This window comes from Atta cephalotes (genome assembly GCF_000143395.1).
Source record: "Atta cephalotes unplaced genomic scaffold scaffold00028, whole genome shotgun sequence".
In the NCBI taxonomy this organism is placed as follows: domain Eukaryota; kingdom Metazoa; phylum Arthropoda; class Insecta; order Hymenoptera; family Formicidae; genus Atta; species Atta cephalotes.
Window position 1 is genome coordinate 3,436,701 of NW_012130092.1, and position 13,484 is coordinate 3,450,184.

The 13,484-nt window shown below is 34.1% G+C and overlaps 1 protein-coding gene across 1 annotated transcript in view; it reads left to right on the top strand.

Moving 5' to 3' along the window:
• Positions 1-13,484, top strand: part of LOC105620750 (Down syndrome cell adhesion molecule-like protein Dscam2) — a 149,711-nt gene that overhangs the window by 131,004 nt on the left and 5,223 nt on the right. Inside the window, exons 10-25 of the mRNA XM_012202241.1 lie at positions 3,080-3,226; positions 3,396-3,536; positions 6,021-6,211; positions 6,893-7,133; positions 7,300-7,453; positions 7,526-7,677; positions 8,000-8,269; positions 10,003-10,148; positions 10,682-11,117; positions 11,573-11,866; positions 11,987-12,217; positions 12,281-12,436; positions 12,512-12,582; positions 12,734-12,977; positions 13,062-13,208; positions 13,318-13,479. Coding sequence (XP_012057631.1) covers positions 3,080-3,226; positions 3,396-3,536; positions 6,021-6,211; positions 6,893-7,133; positions 7,300-7,453; positions 7,526-7,677; positions 8,000-8,269; positions 10,003-10,148; positions 10,682-11,117; positions 11,573-11,866; positions 11,987-12,217; positions 12,281-12,436; positions 12,512-12,582; positions 12,734-12,977; positions 13,062-13,208; positions 13,318-13,479 — 3,183 coding nt within the window. The remainder of the gene's footprint in view (positions 1-3,079; positions 3,227-3,395; positions 3,537-6,020; positions 6,212-6,892; positions 7,134-7,299; positions 7,454-7,525; positions 7,678-7,999; positions 8,270-10,002; positions 10,149-10,681; positions 11,118-11,572; positions 11,867-11,986; positions 12,218-12,280; positions 12,437-12,511; positions 12,583-12,733; positions 12,978-13,061; positions 13,209-13,317; positions 13,480-13,484) is intronic.

The following is a 13,484-nucleotide window of genomic DNA, read 5'->3' on the forward strand; positions in this document are numbered from 1 at the left end:
TACGACGGTAGGTCGGTACGGTACGTATACGTACTACTACGTCTACGTCGTGTATATATATATATATATTATATATATATATATATATATATATATACATATATATATATATGTGTGTGTGTGTGTGTGTGTGTGTGTGTGTGTGTGTACATGAGAGTCTGGTTATCGCAGCACGCGTGAGATGCGGACGCACGTCGTCACCGTCGCAAGAACGGTCCATATCGAAGACGATGCGACGTCGTCAATCGACGACGTCGCGCCAATATCAGTGAAAATAGAGAGGAACGTCAAGAGTATGTAAGCGCTCTCAAATTGACACAATAGCTCAATAATCGAGATAAAGAGAGAGACAATCTTCTATCGTTATCGAAAGAAATTTTGACTTTTTTCTTCTTCTCATATTGTAACGGAATTCATTGAAGCCATTCAATGAACTGAGCGGAATTAACATTTAGCATATATGTCTACTTATTTTCAAAAATAACATTCTCAAGCTCAAATATATATTAAGCGCTCATTTCCGTATTGTAAAAAAATTTGTAAAGAATATCTGATTCTGATGAAAAATGGAAGAAAATACAGATATAACTTTAAAAAAAAAAACAATTAAGACAAGGTACGCGCGTGTATTGATCTTTGTAATAACTATCATACTGTAATGTCGCGGATATCATACCCTGATTCAACGACATGAAATTCCGGTTGTACGTTGCGAGAAGAGCATGACATTTCTATCATTGACTCACGCGCACATACACTATAACGATATCGAATCTGCGACAATAGATTCTTGTTAGACATCGTAGGGAAGAGAATCACTCGGAATCCTATTCGTGATGAATGCATCTTGCGCAGATCCGGGGACATATGATCGTTAGAATTATATTATTCGGAATAAAAGGGAATATTTCTCATCAATATTAATAAAATTTAGCATATAATTTTAGAGATAATTAAAATAAATGTTTGATATTTTGTATTTAAACATTCTCATTTGAATTTAGAAAATGAAATTGTTTTATAGAGTTCTTTTATAGAGATTTTAAAATAATCAGTGAAAAATAACAGAGTTATAAAAATAATGAAGATGAAATAATTAAAATGAAAGGATATACATTCGTAGTAATTCAATTTTTTATTCTTCGGGCAATGTGTCGGAAAATAACAATGTAACAGGAAGTGTCTATCTTGAACGAAGAGAGAGAGAGAGAAAGAGAGAAAGAGAGAGCTATTCCTTCAATATTAATTATTCTCTGCAAGGGATAACAACGCGTGAAATCCGTAATGTTTCGCGCGTAATGAAAAAAAGATTTCTGGCAGGTCAATCCGAGATAGTCAGACAGCTTTAGCAAGTCGGTAGACCGAGTTGCTCGATGGCTGTCCGATGGTTGAGCCAAATTGAAAATTTCACGCCTGATGGTACACCCATCCGTGATCCGAAGAGGTTTCATCGACAGATGCTGAGGATTTTGCATAACCCTTTGCTTCTACAGACTTGAAATACGAGAGAAAATATTGCAAGAACCGCGTGCACGTTCAGGGATTTATTATTGATATTTCCCAGCTTCTGAATTCTGAGAAGTCGAATAGTATTTCCGCTCAGTCTGCCGCGTTGTAGAAGGAAGTGGAATAAATCGCGAAGTCGAGAGAAGCATTTCTTCACTACGATAGTGATGAGAGGGAAAATTTTTATTCAGGTGAAATGTCTTTAAAATTGTATACTAAATTTTTTTGCGGTTTTACAATAATATATTTATACATAGGTAGTATTGCGTCCTGCAGAAATCGTATTTTAATTAACCTAAGTAAAATCGGAAATTTAATAATATAAAAATCATGATTGTTTCAAATTCAAGAATCAGTTGATTATTATAAAAAGGAGTAGAAGAATTGTGAACGGAGTAAACTTGAACGATACTATTGTAATATATCAAAGTAATGATAACAGCTTTCATTTCGCGCATCCAGTAATAGTTCAATATATTTAGTGCCATACTAATTAAAACACACGTAGTTTAAATTAAATCATCATATTTTTTATTTTACCATAAGAAAGAATTGCAAATATCTAAGGCAAAAGTTCATAAAATTATCGAATACTACTTCTTACTATTTCTTACTAATCGTAGAAATCTTTATGCAAAGAATATTGACTTTAAACTATAATAATTATTTATATATATTATTTATATATTTATTTATATTATTAATATTAATATAAATTATAAAAACAAAATCGATTCGGTATTACGTGACGACGAATAATTTCGCACAACAAAATTTTCTTTCTTCAGTTATTTATTTAAAATTATAGTTTATATTGAATAATATATGAATTTAATTATTATAATTTAAAACCAAATAAGTAATTAAAATATCTTTTGAATAAAGATTTCTATTAATTCATATAAATTTTATTTAACTTTTCTATTAAGTGTCGCAGTTCCCCCATTCTCCCTTATAAACTTTGATAAATATGTTGTGTATAACAAACTATATTTTTTAATTTAAATTTCAATATAAAAGAATATTTTGTAAAAGAATATTTTTTATGTACTTAATATGTTTATTAAAAAAATATATAAACAAATTTTTAATAAAATGTTGATATAAGAAAACTCGATACTAATAGTTAGTTTTCTCTTGGGATTACACTGAGTGTAACCTCGCACTACATCAATTGCGTGTAAGTGCTGCACTACAAAAGTATACATACACTATGGTGTACACTACTTCATGCTATCGTGTTTAATTCTGCTGCCGGTTGACTTTCATTTTCAAATTTTTAATGTCACACTGGCTTTACATCGTCTCTTTGAGATCGTGTAGCAAAACCCTACTTCGTGCATAAAATTTACACTACACCATAGCCACGGAAACACGTTACACTGAATGAGTTCGCCTATCAGCCAAGGAAACATGCTACACTGTCTGAATGTTGCACTGGTGGGCGATAGTACAGCCAAGAAAAAACGTTATAAGTTTGTTAAAAAATTTGCAGTTGACAGAAAGCGAGATGTGCTGAGACTTGCTATATATTAAATCAACCTATGTATATGTGCCCTGATTTTGTTCACAGGTGGAAGATTCGTAGTTACATCGCAGGGTGACCTTCATATTAGGGCTGCCAGACCAGAAGACGGCAGAGCGACGTATTCATGTTTAACCCTGCATGCCTTGACGAGCGAACGAAGAAAAAGCGAATCCGCCACTTTAACAGTCACGGGTAACCGCCAGAACCGGATAAACCCTTTTGCGAGATAAATATAAAATCAAGATCCGGATTAAAATTTAATCTACCTCCGCAGATTTCGCTGTATAATAGAATGGCTAGGAAGATTATTCCTTGCCACTCGTTCATCTCCTTTAGATTATCTCCGTTTTTTTATTTGTAGAACCAACCGGTTCTTCACCACCGCGATTGATGCAACGATCTGAAATCGCTATTTCCGCCGAAAGCGGCTCCGACGTTCATCTCACATGCTCAGCGCAAGGAAGCCCGCCACCACAATTTACCTGGTATCGCGATGTTAATGGTTGGTTTAATTAGGGGAATGTTTACCGAATAAGCTATGTTAACGGTAGCGCCGAACAAACCAGCAGTATTCAAACATCAATTTCTCGATAGCATGAATACCAGATTTGGGAACGTTATTTTCAATTAAAAAAAAAAAAAACAATTACGTATATTTATGTCTGCCTAGCTGCCCTTCCCCTCCTACTTAACCATCAATCTTAATGAATAATTTATAATGCATTATTTATGCGCTCTCAAAATTCGCAAAAAAATTTTTGCGCTGATTTCGTTTAGCTAAAAAAAATTTTTTTTTGTGCTGAGGTAGTCCTCCTCCCTTTCTACATGTTAATAACAACCGATTTGGAAAATCAAATACACAGGATTTATGCGCTTTCATATTCACATACACAAAAAAATGAATTCTTAAAGAAATGCATAAATGCTTTAATCCAAGAATAGTTTAGAATAGCGCCAAAAATAAACAATTTCTGATTAACAATAATTATTCGTAAAATAAAATAAATTTTATTCTTAGTTCAAAACAAATTTTATTTTAATAAAAAAATAAAATTGCACTCGTTCAACATTAAATATGCTTATATAATTAACATTATTTTTTCTTTAATGATATCTTTTGTCAACTTATTTCAAACCCCCAGTATGCTTTTTAGTAACATCAAGATGATAGAAACTAATGCTGTAGTAAGTGACGATAGTTTTGTAAATGAAGTGACACATTTATAGAACATACTTCTTAATGTGCACGGGATATAAACTCTCAAGGAAAAACTGAATCAAACTTGGATTATATCCTCTACTAATGTAGCTCCCTTGCTTTTGAGCTAGTGAAATGCTGAAACCGTTCTACCTCTGTTAGCTGTATTGCAAATAAGGATGCAAGCAGACGGTCAACTTCATCACAATGATAGAGAACGCTGCCTGCATATACAGGCGGATCCGCCGCGACGGATTCATTGCTCATCTCACACATTTAACTGTGAATACCAGATCCGCGAATCCGCAGCGGTAAATCCGCCCGCGTATATAGGCGCCTCTTTGTCACGTCGCAGTGACAAAGTCGACCGGCTATTCACGCATTCCTATTTGTAATTGTAACTGACAGAAACATTGACGATGCTGAATATTTCATCCACCCTTAAAGATTGAACCACATTTAAAGGTGTTCCACGAATGCAACAGTTCACAAAATCCCATCGTCAATCATCATTCAGTACACTTCCCATGTACTTCCGTCATCTTGATATTATTGAGGAGCTCTTATACACACTGTTGCCGCCTACCGGCGAATTTTCAAATTTATAATTCTTAATCCAAGAATAATAGTTTATAAATAATGCGATTTGAGTTTGTTAAAATCATATAATGATTTTAGAAACAAGAATACAATTTTAAGAATAAAGTATACTTTGCATAAATCTATTTATTATTGATGCCAGTGAACATTTATAATTGAAGAGAACATTTTATAATGAAAGTAAATAGCATTCAAGAATAAAAATATATATGAATCAGGAATTCATTTTTTTCTGTGCATAGTTTCAATTTTTGCATTGCATCCCTTAAGGCACTTCCCTCTTGGAACAAACAGTCATATTCATCCCTAAGTCCTTTAAAATTGCAAAATTACGCTATCTAACTATGCAAAATATATCTTCGATTTATGCTCTCATATCATTTCCAAGCAAATTTTGATTTTTATGCTGCAACCCTTAAGGAAATTACTTCTCTCATGGAACAAAGATTTGATTAAGTGGAGACCAGCTAGGCAGACGTCGTACATTTTGTAAAAGTAGCTCATTACATTACACATACCGTTACTCCTTACGAATTTTAAAAAGTAAAATGTTATTTCTTAATAGTATTGTTATCTTTTTTCGTTATTTTTTCGTAATGTTGAACTAAGATATAAAAATTATATTATTTAATAGTCAATATCATTGTAACAACAAATACTAAAACTTAAAAATGTAAATCAGTCTATATATGTACAAACTTTTCTTTCTTTATATTAAATAATAAATAATAATTCAAATAACAATAAAAGTAACAATTTCGTTATCATTGCTGTAAAAACGTAATAATGTTATCGTTACAAATAAAAAAAGTTCGTTATAATATATAAAGTATCGTTATAAAAAAAAAGTAACAATGGAATGACGTTACAAGTAATGCATTACTTCCCAAATCTGGTGGATATCAAATACTTATACGTTTAAATTAATATTATACAATATCATTAAGAATATCATTAAGAAGAACAAAAAAAAGTGTTTAATAGGCATACTATTTAATCTTGAAAGATATTATCAAATGTAATTGTAAAAGAAAAAGAGATTTATTTATTTTATCAAAAAAGTTGAAAATTTCTCTTTTTCTCTTGTGTGTACGGTCTATTATCAACGAGAATCTAACGCTAAACGTATCATGCAAATAACTCTGCAACATGATTATAAGACAGATACACTCAAATATCTTATTGCAGGCCATTCGATACCGGTTGAATCGTTCGGCCGTATTCAGCTTTGGGGCGATTTGATGCAAATTCGTCGCGTAGATGCACAGGATGCAGGAAGATATGTTTGTCGGGCCAGCAATCAGCTTGGCGAGCAACGAGCGGAGACGCACTTGTCAGTCACATCAAAGCTAAATGCTCGGATTCAGCCGCGTGTGCAAGTACGAGTCTGATTTCTGCAGAAGGATAATTTTCTTCTTAAATGCACGTTTTATATTAGCAGACTAAAAGAGCATAACAATATGAAGATAAAAATTCGTTATACACAAAAAGTTTTTTTTTTAATTCAAGAATCAACGATGTGATAAAAAAGGGAAACTTTTATACTTAAAATTGTTGAGCTAGTACCACGATATATATAGTAAAAGTTTTAGTTAAAATTAAGTAAAATAAAATTTAGTAAAAGTTATTTATCCTATATTATACTTATATTATATATATAAGAAAGCAATTAATACGAATCAAGAATTCACTTCACATATCATATGATATTCTATTTTTATTATAATATAATGAAAAACTGAATTAAACTACAAATACGATTGGGCTAACTATATTTATGATAATTGCATCTATTGATTAATTAGCAATTTTCTTTCTCTCTTTTTTTTCCTCCAAATTATATAAAATTAATATTTAATAAAACAATTATTAAATGATAATTAAGCCATTAATTTATTACATTTAATATAAAATGTCAAATATAAAAATATGCATTATTAATGTAACAAAAACTAGTCTCTCGAGGGCATTAGTTTTATTGCACACTTAAAAATCGTGCAGATAAACGCGAATTAGTCCGACTGCGAGATTCAAATGGATTCGCTTGTCGTCATTCGCAGGTCATTAATTCCGGCGAGACCGCTACGATGAACTGCACGGTCGAAGGATATCCGGTTGAGAGCGTTGAGTGGCTACATGACGGTGTGCCAGTATTGACCGCGCAGGATACAAGGATCAGATTGTTGGCTCCCTTAGTGCTCGTAATAGGCTCTGTTGGTCGCAGAGACAAAGGGATGTATCAATGTTTGGTGAGGAGCGACAAGGAAAATGCTCAGGCTACTGCCGAACTCAAACTTGGGGGTGAGCGAGCGCATCTCATGCGCCGTTTTTAATATCTGTATTTTTATTTGGCCGTTTCTATCTATTATTACATCACTAGTTTATAGTGCTTTCCCTCTTATATATAAATTTAAAAAACTGGTTCATTCTTGTTTAAAAAAAATAGATATTTGAAAACTTTTTTTAGATACGGTTCCGGAACTGCAGTACACATTTATCGAGCAGGCGTTACGACCAGGCCCACCGGTATCTCTGCGATGTTCTGCTACCGGTTCACCGACACCATCCTTTACCTGGCTACTCGATGGTGAACCATTAAGCCAGATTGCAACTGGGCACAGGTAGATCGTACCTATGTTCTGATATATCAGCATTATATCGCTCTATCTTCTAATCAGGAACTATGCGCGTAGATACGCGATAGGCCAATATGTGGATCAATCGGGTGACGTGATCAGTCACTTAAACATTTCATCGGCGGGAGCCGAGGATGGTGGCTTGTACGCATGTGTAGCGTCCAACACTCTAGCGACCGTCGAACATAAAGCTAGATTGAATATTTACGGTACGACATGCAGATAATAATTTCATATGACACATAAATATAATCACATATTAGAATGAGAAATAATTTTTAAATAAGACACTTCTCACGAATGAACCCAGCTAAATATGTATTTCCACAATATCGCATATATAATCGCAAGTGTGCTAAACAGATTTATTAAAGTTATATCCAGAATTAAACAGCAACAACTATCGAAGAAAACAATACTGTATAGCATAGAAACTTTAAATGGAATGAAAGTCTCGAAGCGCTACAATTGATTTAGATTGTGGAAGAGAGTTTAAATCGGGACAACCTTATAATAAGAAACTACTTTTAGGACCACCGTACATCCGATCGATCGGCCCAGTTCGCGCCATCGCCGGTGTCGACATTACAATAGCGTGTCCTTACTCAGGATATCCGATCACATCGGTCGGATGGACCCGAGGTGGTGCCGAATTGCCCTTTGACATCAGGCAGCGGGTCGACAGCGAGGGTCATCTTACAATCCTCACGGTAGATCCGAATGATGCCGGGACTTACACATGTATAGTTCGAGCAAGTTCTGGGGAGACCGCCAACAGAGATATATTACTAACTGTTAATAGTAAGTGAAAGTAAGAATAATAATAGCATAACAAATACACTGAAAAAAAATTTACTAAATATCTTAATACGTTTTTTTAAATAGTGCTAACGAAACATTTATTTACAATAATTATATATTTACTTAATAAAAAGAAATAATAATTAAATCAAATTAATAATTTTTATATCAAATAAATATGTGTTACTAAATATTTAGTTGGTACCATTTAAATAAATATTTATTAAAATTTAATATAGATGTACAACTTTGCTTCCGCCGTTTTCCTATAGATGGCTTTAGCGGTAAGTGGTGGTCGAAATAAATAGATCATAAACGTCATACAATAAACTTGGACTCTGTCAACATAACCCCATAGAAACATTAGTCGATTTGTGTCTGCATCATAAAGTTATTCTCGATTGAAAATGTCAGTTTACGAGCTAAATTCTCGTCATTTGCGGGAGGTTTTAATTTTTTGCTTCAATATGAAGAAATCTGCGGCTCATTGAATGTTCTCAAATACTTATGGTGAGGCCGCTATTAGTGAAAGAACGTGTCGTGAGTGGTTTCAACGCTTCAAGAACGGTGATTTTGACGTCCAAGGTCATGCTCTGTATTTGGTGGGACCAGCTCGGCGTAGTGTATTATGAACTGTTAAAACCGACTGAAACAATCACAGGCGGTTGGTATCGAACGCAATTGATGCGTTTGAGTCGAGCATTAAAAGACAAACGGCCGCAATACAACGAGAGACACGATAAAGTGATTTTGCAGCACAATGACAATGCTTGACACCATGTTGCGAAAGTGGTCAAGACATATTGGAAACGTTGAAATGGGAAGTCCTACCCCACCCGCCGTATTCTCCAGACGTTGCTCCCTCTGACTATCACTTGTTTCGATCAATGGCACACGGCCTGGCTGATCAGCACTTCCGGTCTTATGAAGAAGTAAAAAATTGGATCGATTCGTGGATAGCCTCAAAAGATGACCAGTTTTTTCGACGCGGGATTCGTACGCTACCCGAAGAAAGATGGGAGAAAGTAGTGGCCAGTGATGGACAATACTTTGAATCATAAATGTATAACCAGTTTTTTAAAGTCTCGAATTTCGGAAAAAAAACGGTGGAAGCAAAGTTGTACACTTAATACATTTTTTAGTGTAGAAATTAGATTAATGTTTAATAGATTTTTTTATTATATACTTAATGAAATTGTAATATCCAACCAAAAGTTAAAGATTAGAACATTTTCTCAACAAAATTCTAATTGATATCCTTTTCGAATGTAAAATACCTCCACGCGTATATATGCATTCACTTCAAAATTACGTTATCATTATTATTATTATTATGCTTTCAAAAAAATTATTTGCAAAATTTATACAATACATAAATAATTTTTTTTATTTAAAGAAATTTCTCTTTCAATTCTCCATTATTTAAAATCACATAAAATTTACTTTTAAATAATTAAGTTCCTTTATTTAAAATTAAAAGATTAAAAATAAAAGATCGACGAGTGTATTCAGGGGGTTTTACGGAAAATGTCCTTTTAGGACATTGACTGAAGACTTGTGTTCGAATCGTAGCACGCGTCTCAGAACATTAACCTGCAAGAGGGTATCTATGACGTCTTTTCATGCCCTACTTAACTTTGCCATATCTCCCAAAACAAAAAGGAATCTCAGAGTTTGGATGTAATAGTATAACATAGCATAACGTAACTCTTCCGTTTGTGCGTATTTTACAGGTCCTCCAGTAATGAGTCCCTTCAGCTTTCCCGCAAATTCACAAGAAGGAAGTCGTGCTCAAGTGACTTGTAGCGTGACGTCGGGCGATCTTCCAATTTACATTTCTTGGTTGAAAGATGGCGAGCCACTACCTTCTTCCCTTCGCGTAAGCATTATCTCACTTTATGAAGTTCAATTCTATACGAAGAATGTTCGATATTTTTTCTCTACACTCTCTAATTTCTTTCTTCTCTCTATTTTCTGTCTCCAACGATGAAAGATAAAAAAGTAATGCAAAGTGCAACTTCATTTTAGAACTATGCACATATTTTATCTATAAAAACTAATTTTTAATCTTTTCGTACCTATTTTTCTTCGAAAGTTTCATCTCTTAAAAACAAAAATACGTATTTTTTTTAGAAATAAAATTCTTGTGAAAGACATTCAGTCTTTGTGAATAATGTTCTTCAAACAAATGGAAATTCAGTAAAATAAAATTTAAAAAACAGTATCTGAAAAAACAGAGATTTTATATGGTTTTACAATATACAGGAAAGAATATTTTTCATATCTCGAATTTTTGTGTTACTGATTCGGAGATTATGTATCTTTTCTATCTCATTAGCATAATAAAAATAGCGCAATATATTATACATTCCATATAATCATTCCTGTTATGATCGTATTTTTACCGAATAGATCGAAGAGCGAGGAGCTGAGTTTTTTAGCCTCCTCGTCTTCAAGGAACTGTCGTCGCGGCACAGCGGCAAATACACTTGCGTAGCCACGAATAGTGCCGCAAAGGTGAACCATACGGCCGAACTTTTGGTAAAAGTACCTCCTCAATGGATATTTGAACCGTTAGACGTGGCGACTCTTTTGGGCAATCCGTTAAATGTCCATTGCGAAGCCAAAGGTTTTCCACCGCCGCGTATTACGTGGCTACGTGCCAGAGGCAGAACGTCCAACGACTATCAGCCGCTAGTCGATGGTTCGGATGGTAGACTCACGATATTGCCTAATGGGTCTTTGTGGACGGCTTCCGCCGGTCCGCAGGATGAGGGTTACTATCTATGTAGGGCTAACAATGGCATCGGATCCGGATTAAGCAAAGTGATATATGTGTCGGTGCATGGTAAGAATACGATTCATGTTCAAATTATAGACTAATAAACGATGAAGAATAATACAAAACCTAAAAATCTGAATACATTGCAAAAAATCCAATAAATATCAATTCGATATTTTATGGATTTATATTTTTTTTAAATATAAATTTAAAAATATGGTTAGAAAATAAATTAAATATTAAATAAATAAAATTATGTAATTTAAAAAATTATATAATTATATAATTGTAGAATATAAAAAGAAATATAAAAAAATAATAAAATTATTATTATTATTAATAAATAATTATTATTTATTATTATTTTTTATTATTTCTTTTCTTAAAATCTCTAAACACTGATCGATTTATTTTTATCCAGTAATCTTGTTTTAATTATATGATATTTGGAAATATATTACTATAAGCATGCTAAATAAGCAGCAAATTAAAATTTGTAATAATAATTTGTATCTTTATAGAACCGGCGAGATTCGAATTTCAGAGTAAAAATGTAACAATTCGCCGTGGAGAATCCGTAACTATTGATTGCACTGTGATTGGTGATAATCCTATAGAGGTGCAATGGATGCACAATAGTGATCGATTGGATATGAGCAATCACAGACTAAGTATCGGTCAAATAAAGACTGATAACGGCTTGAAGTCCCAATTATCTGTCGCAAATAGTGATCGGCAAGATTCCGGAGTTTACAGATGTACCGCTGATAACGCTTATGGAAGAAGCGAACATTTGATTTATTTAGCAGTCCAAGGTAAAGTACACGTTTCTATCATTAAATTTTTTAATTTTGTATGAAATTATTTTTTATTAATAATATTCAATTGGCGTGTAAAGTAACAAAGACACTTTAAACTTTGTTTGTGTTTTACAGAGAGGCCAGATCCTCCAGCCGGACTTGAAGTAATAGAGATCGGTTCTCGATCAATACGGTTATTATGGAAGCGAGCCTTCGATGGAAACAGTCCTATAAGAAATTACGTGATACAATACCGCTCGCTAAGCCACGGTATGACCGATGATTGGAATCCCGTTAAAACGCACAATGTCACGTACACTCCAGGAAGCTCGAGTAGCGGTAATTCTATACATCCAACTCAAAATGGTTCGTCCACCCCGATCGATATCGCGACTCTTCGTCTCTTTCCATAACTCATATCAATTCTAGGCTTATCTCCTTTCGAAACCACCGGCGATGACCAAGAGGTTGCTTTGGTCGGTGGTCTTCATCCGGCTGTCACCTATACCTTCAGAATATTCGCCATAAACTCTATCGACGCGAGCGGACCTACGGAACCTGTCGTAGCAAAGACTCAGGAGGAAGGTAAATGCTTCATATGACAATACGATCGTATGACTGAAACCTTGATGTATTGTATAACATTGTTATCTGTAATAGCACCTACCGAACCACCGCAAAACATCAAGGTGCAATCCGCCGGACCTGGAGAGCTCATGGTCAGTTGGCAAGTAAGTAATGCCAATTCAGAGATAACTTAAGAATACTTTTATTAAACATAAACATTAATATTCTATCAAGCTGAATCATGTCTCAGTGCTATAAAAAAAAATCGAAAAAATTAAAAGTATAATATTTATATACGTACTTTTCATTTTTTAGTCACCTCCAAAAGAGTCTTGCAACGGAGATTTGCTAGGATACATAGTGACGTGGTCAGAACATTCGTCATCGACTTCGGGTGTCAATCAAAGTAAAAGTTTAACCGTAAATGGTTGGGCGACGACAAAGGTGCAGCTAACTGGTTTAAGAAAATTTACGAAATATGACATTTCAATCAGAGCCTTCAACAGCATAGCCAGCGGGCCAGCAAGTGCTCCCATCGTGGGTACTACACAAGAAGGAGGTATAGTAAGAATGAGAAATTGTGTCTGTACGAAAAAAAAAAGCAACAATATATATATATTTCGATTTCTATTCGCATTCGTAGTACCGGAAACACCACCGACTCAAGTAACATGCGTCCCATTGTCTTCTCAAAGCGTCAAAGTATCTTGGAGTGCGCCTCCACCTCATCAGCATGGCGGAATTATTCAAGGATACAAAGTCTATTATAGGCCGGTACCTACTGATAACAGTGAGTAACTCGCTTTCAGAACACAGATGAAAATAAATGTTCGCAAAAAATTAATCTTATAGGACACTTTATAATACATTACTAGATATTAATTAATTTTTTATCGCAGTGGATATATCAACGGTTGGTGAAGTTAAAAGAACTTCCAGCATGGATACTTATTTGCACACGTTATATAAGTACACAAATTATTCCATCAAAGTATTGGCTTATACAGGCGCGGGTGATGGAGCATTGAGTCCACCAATCTTCTGCATGACGGAAGAAGATGGTGAG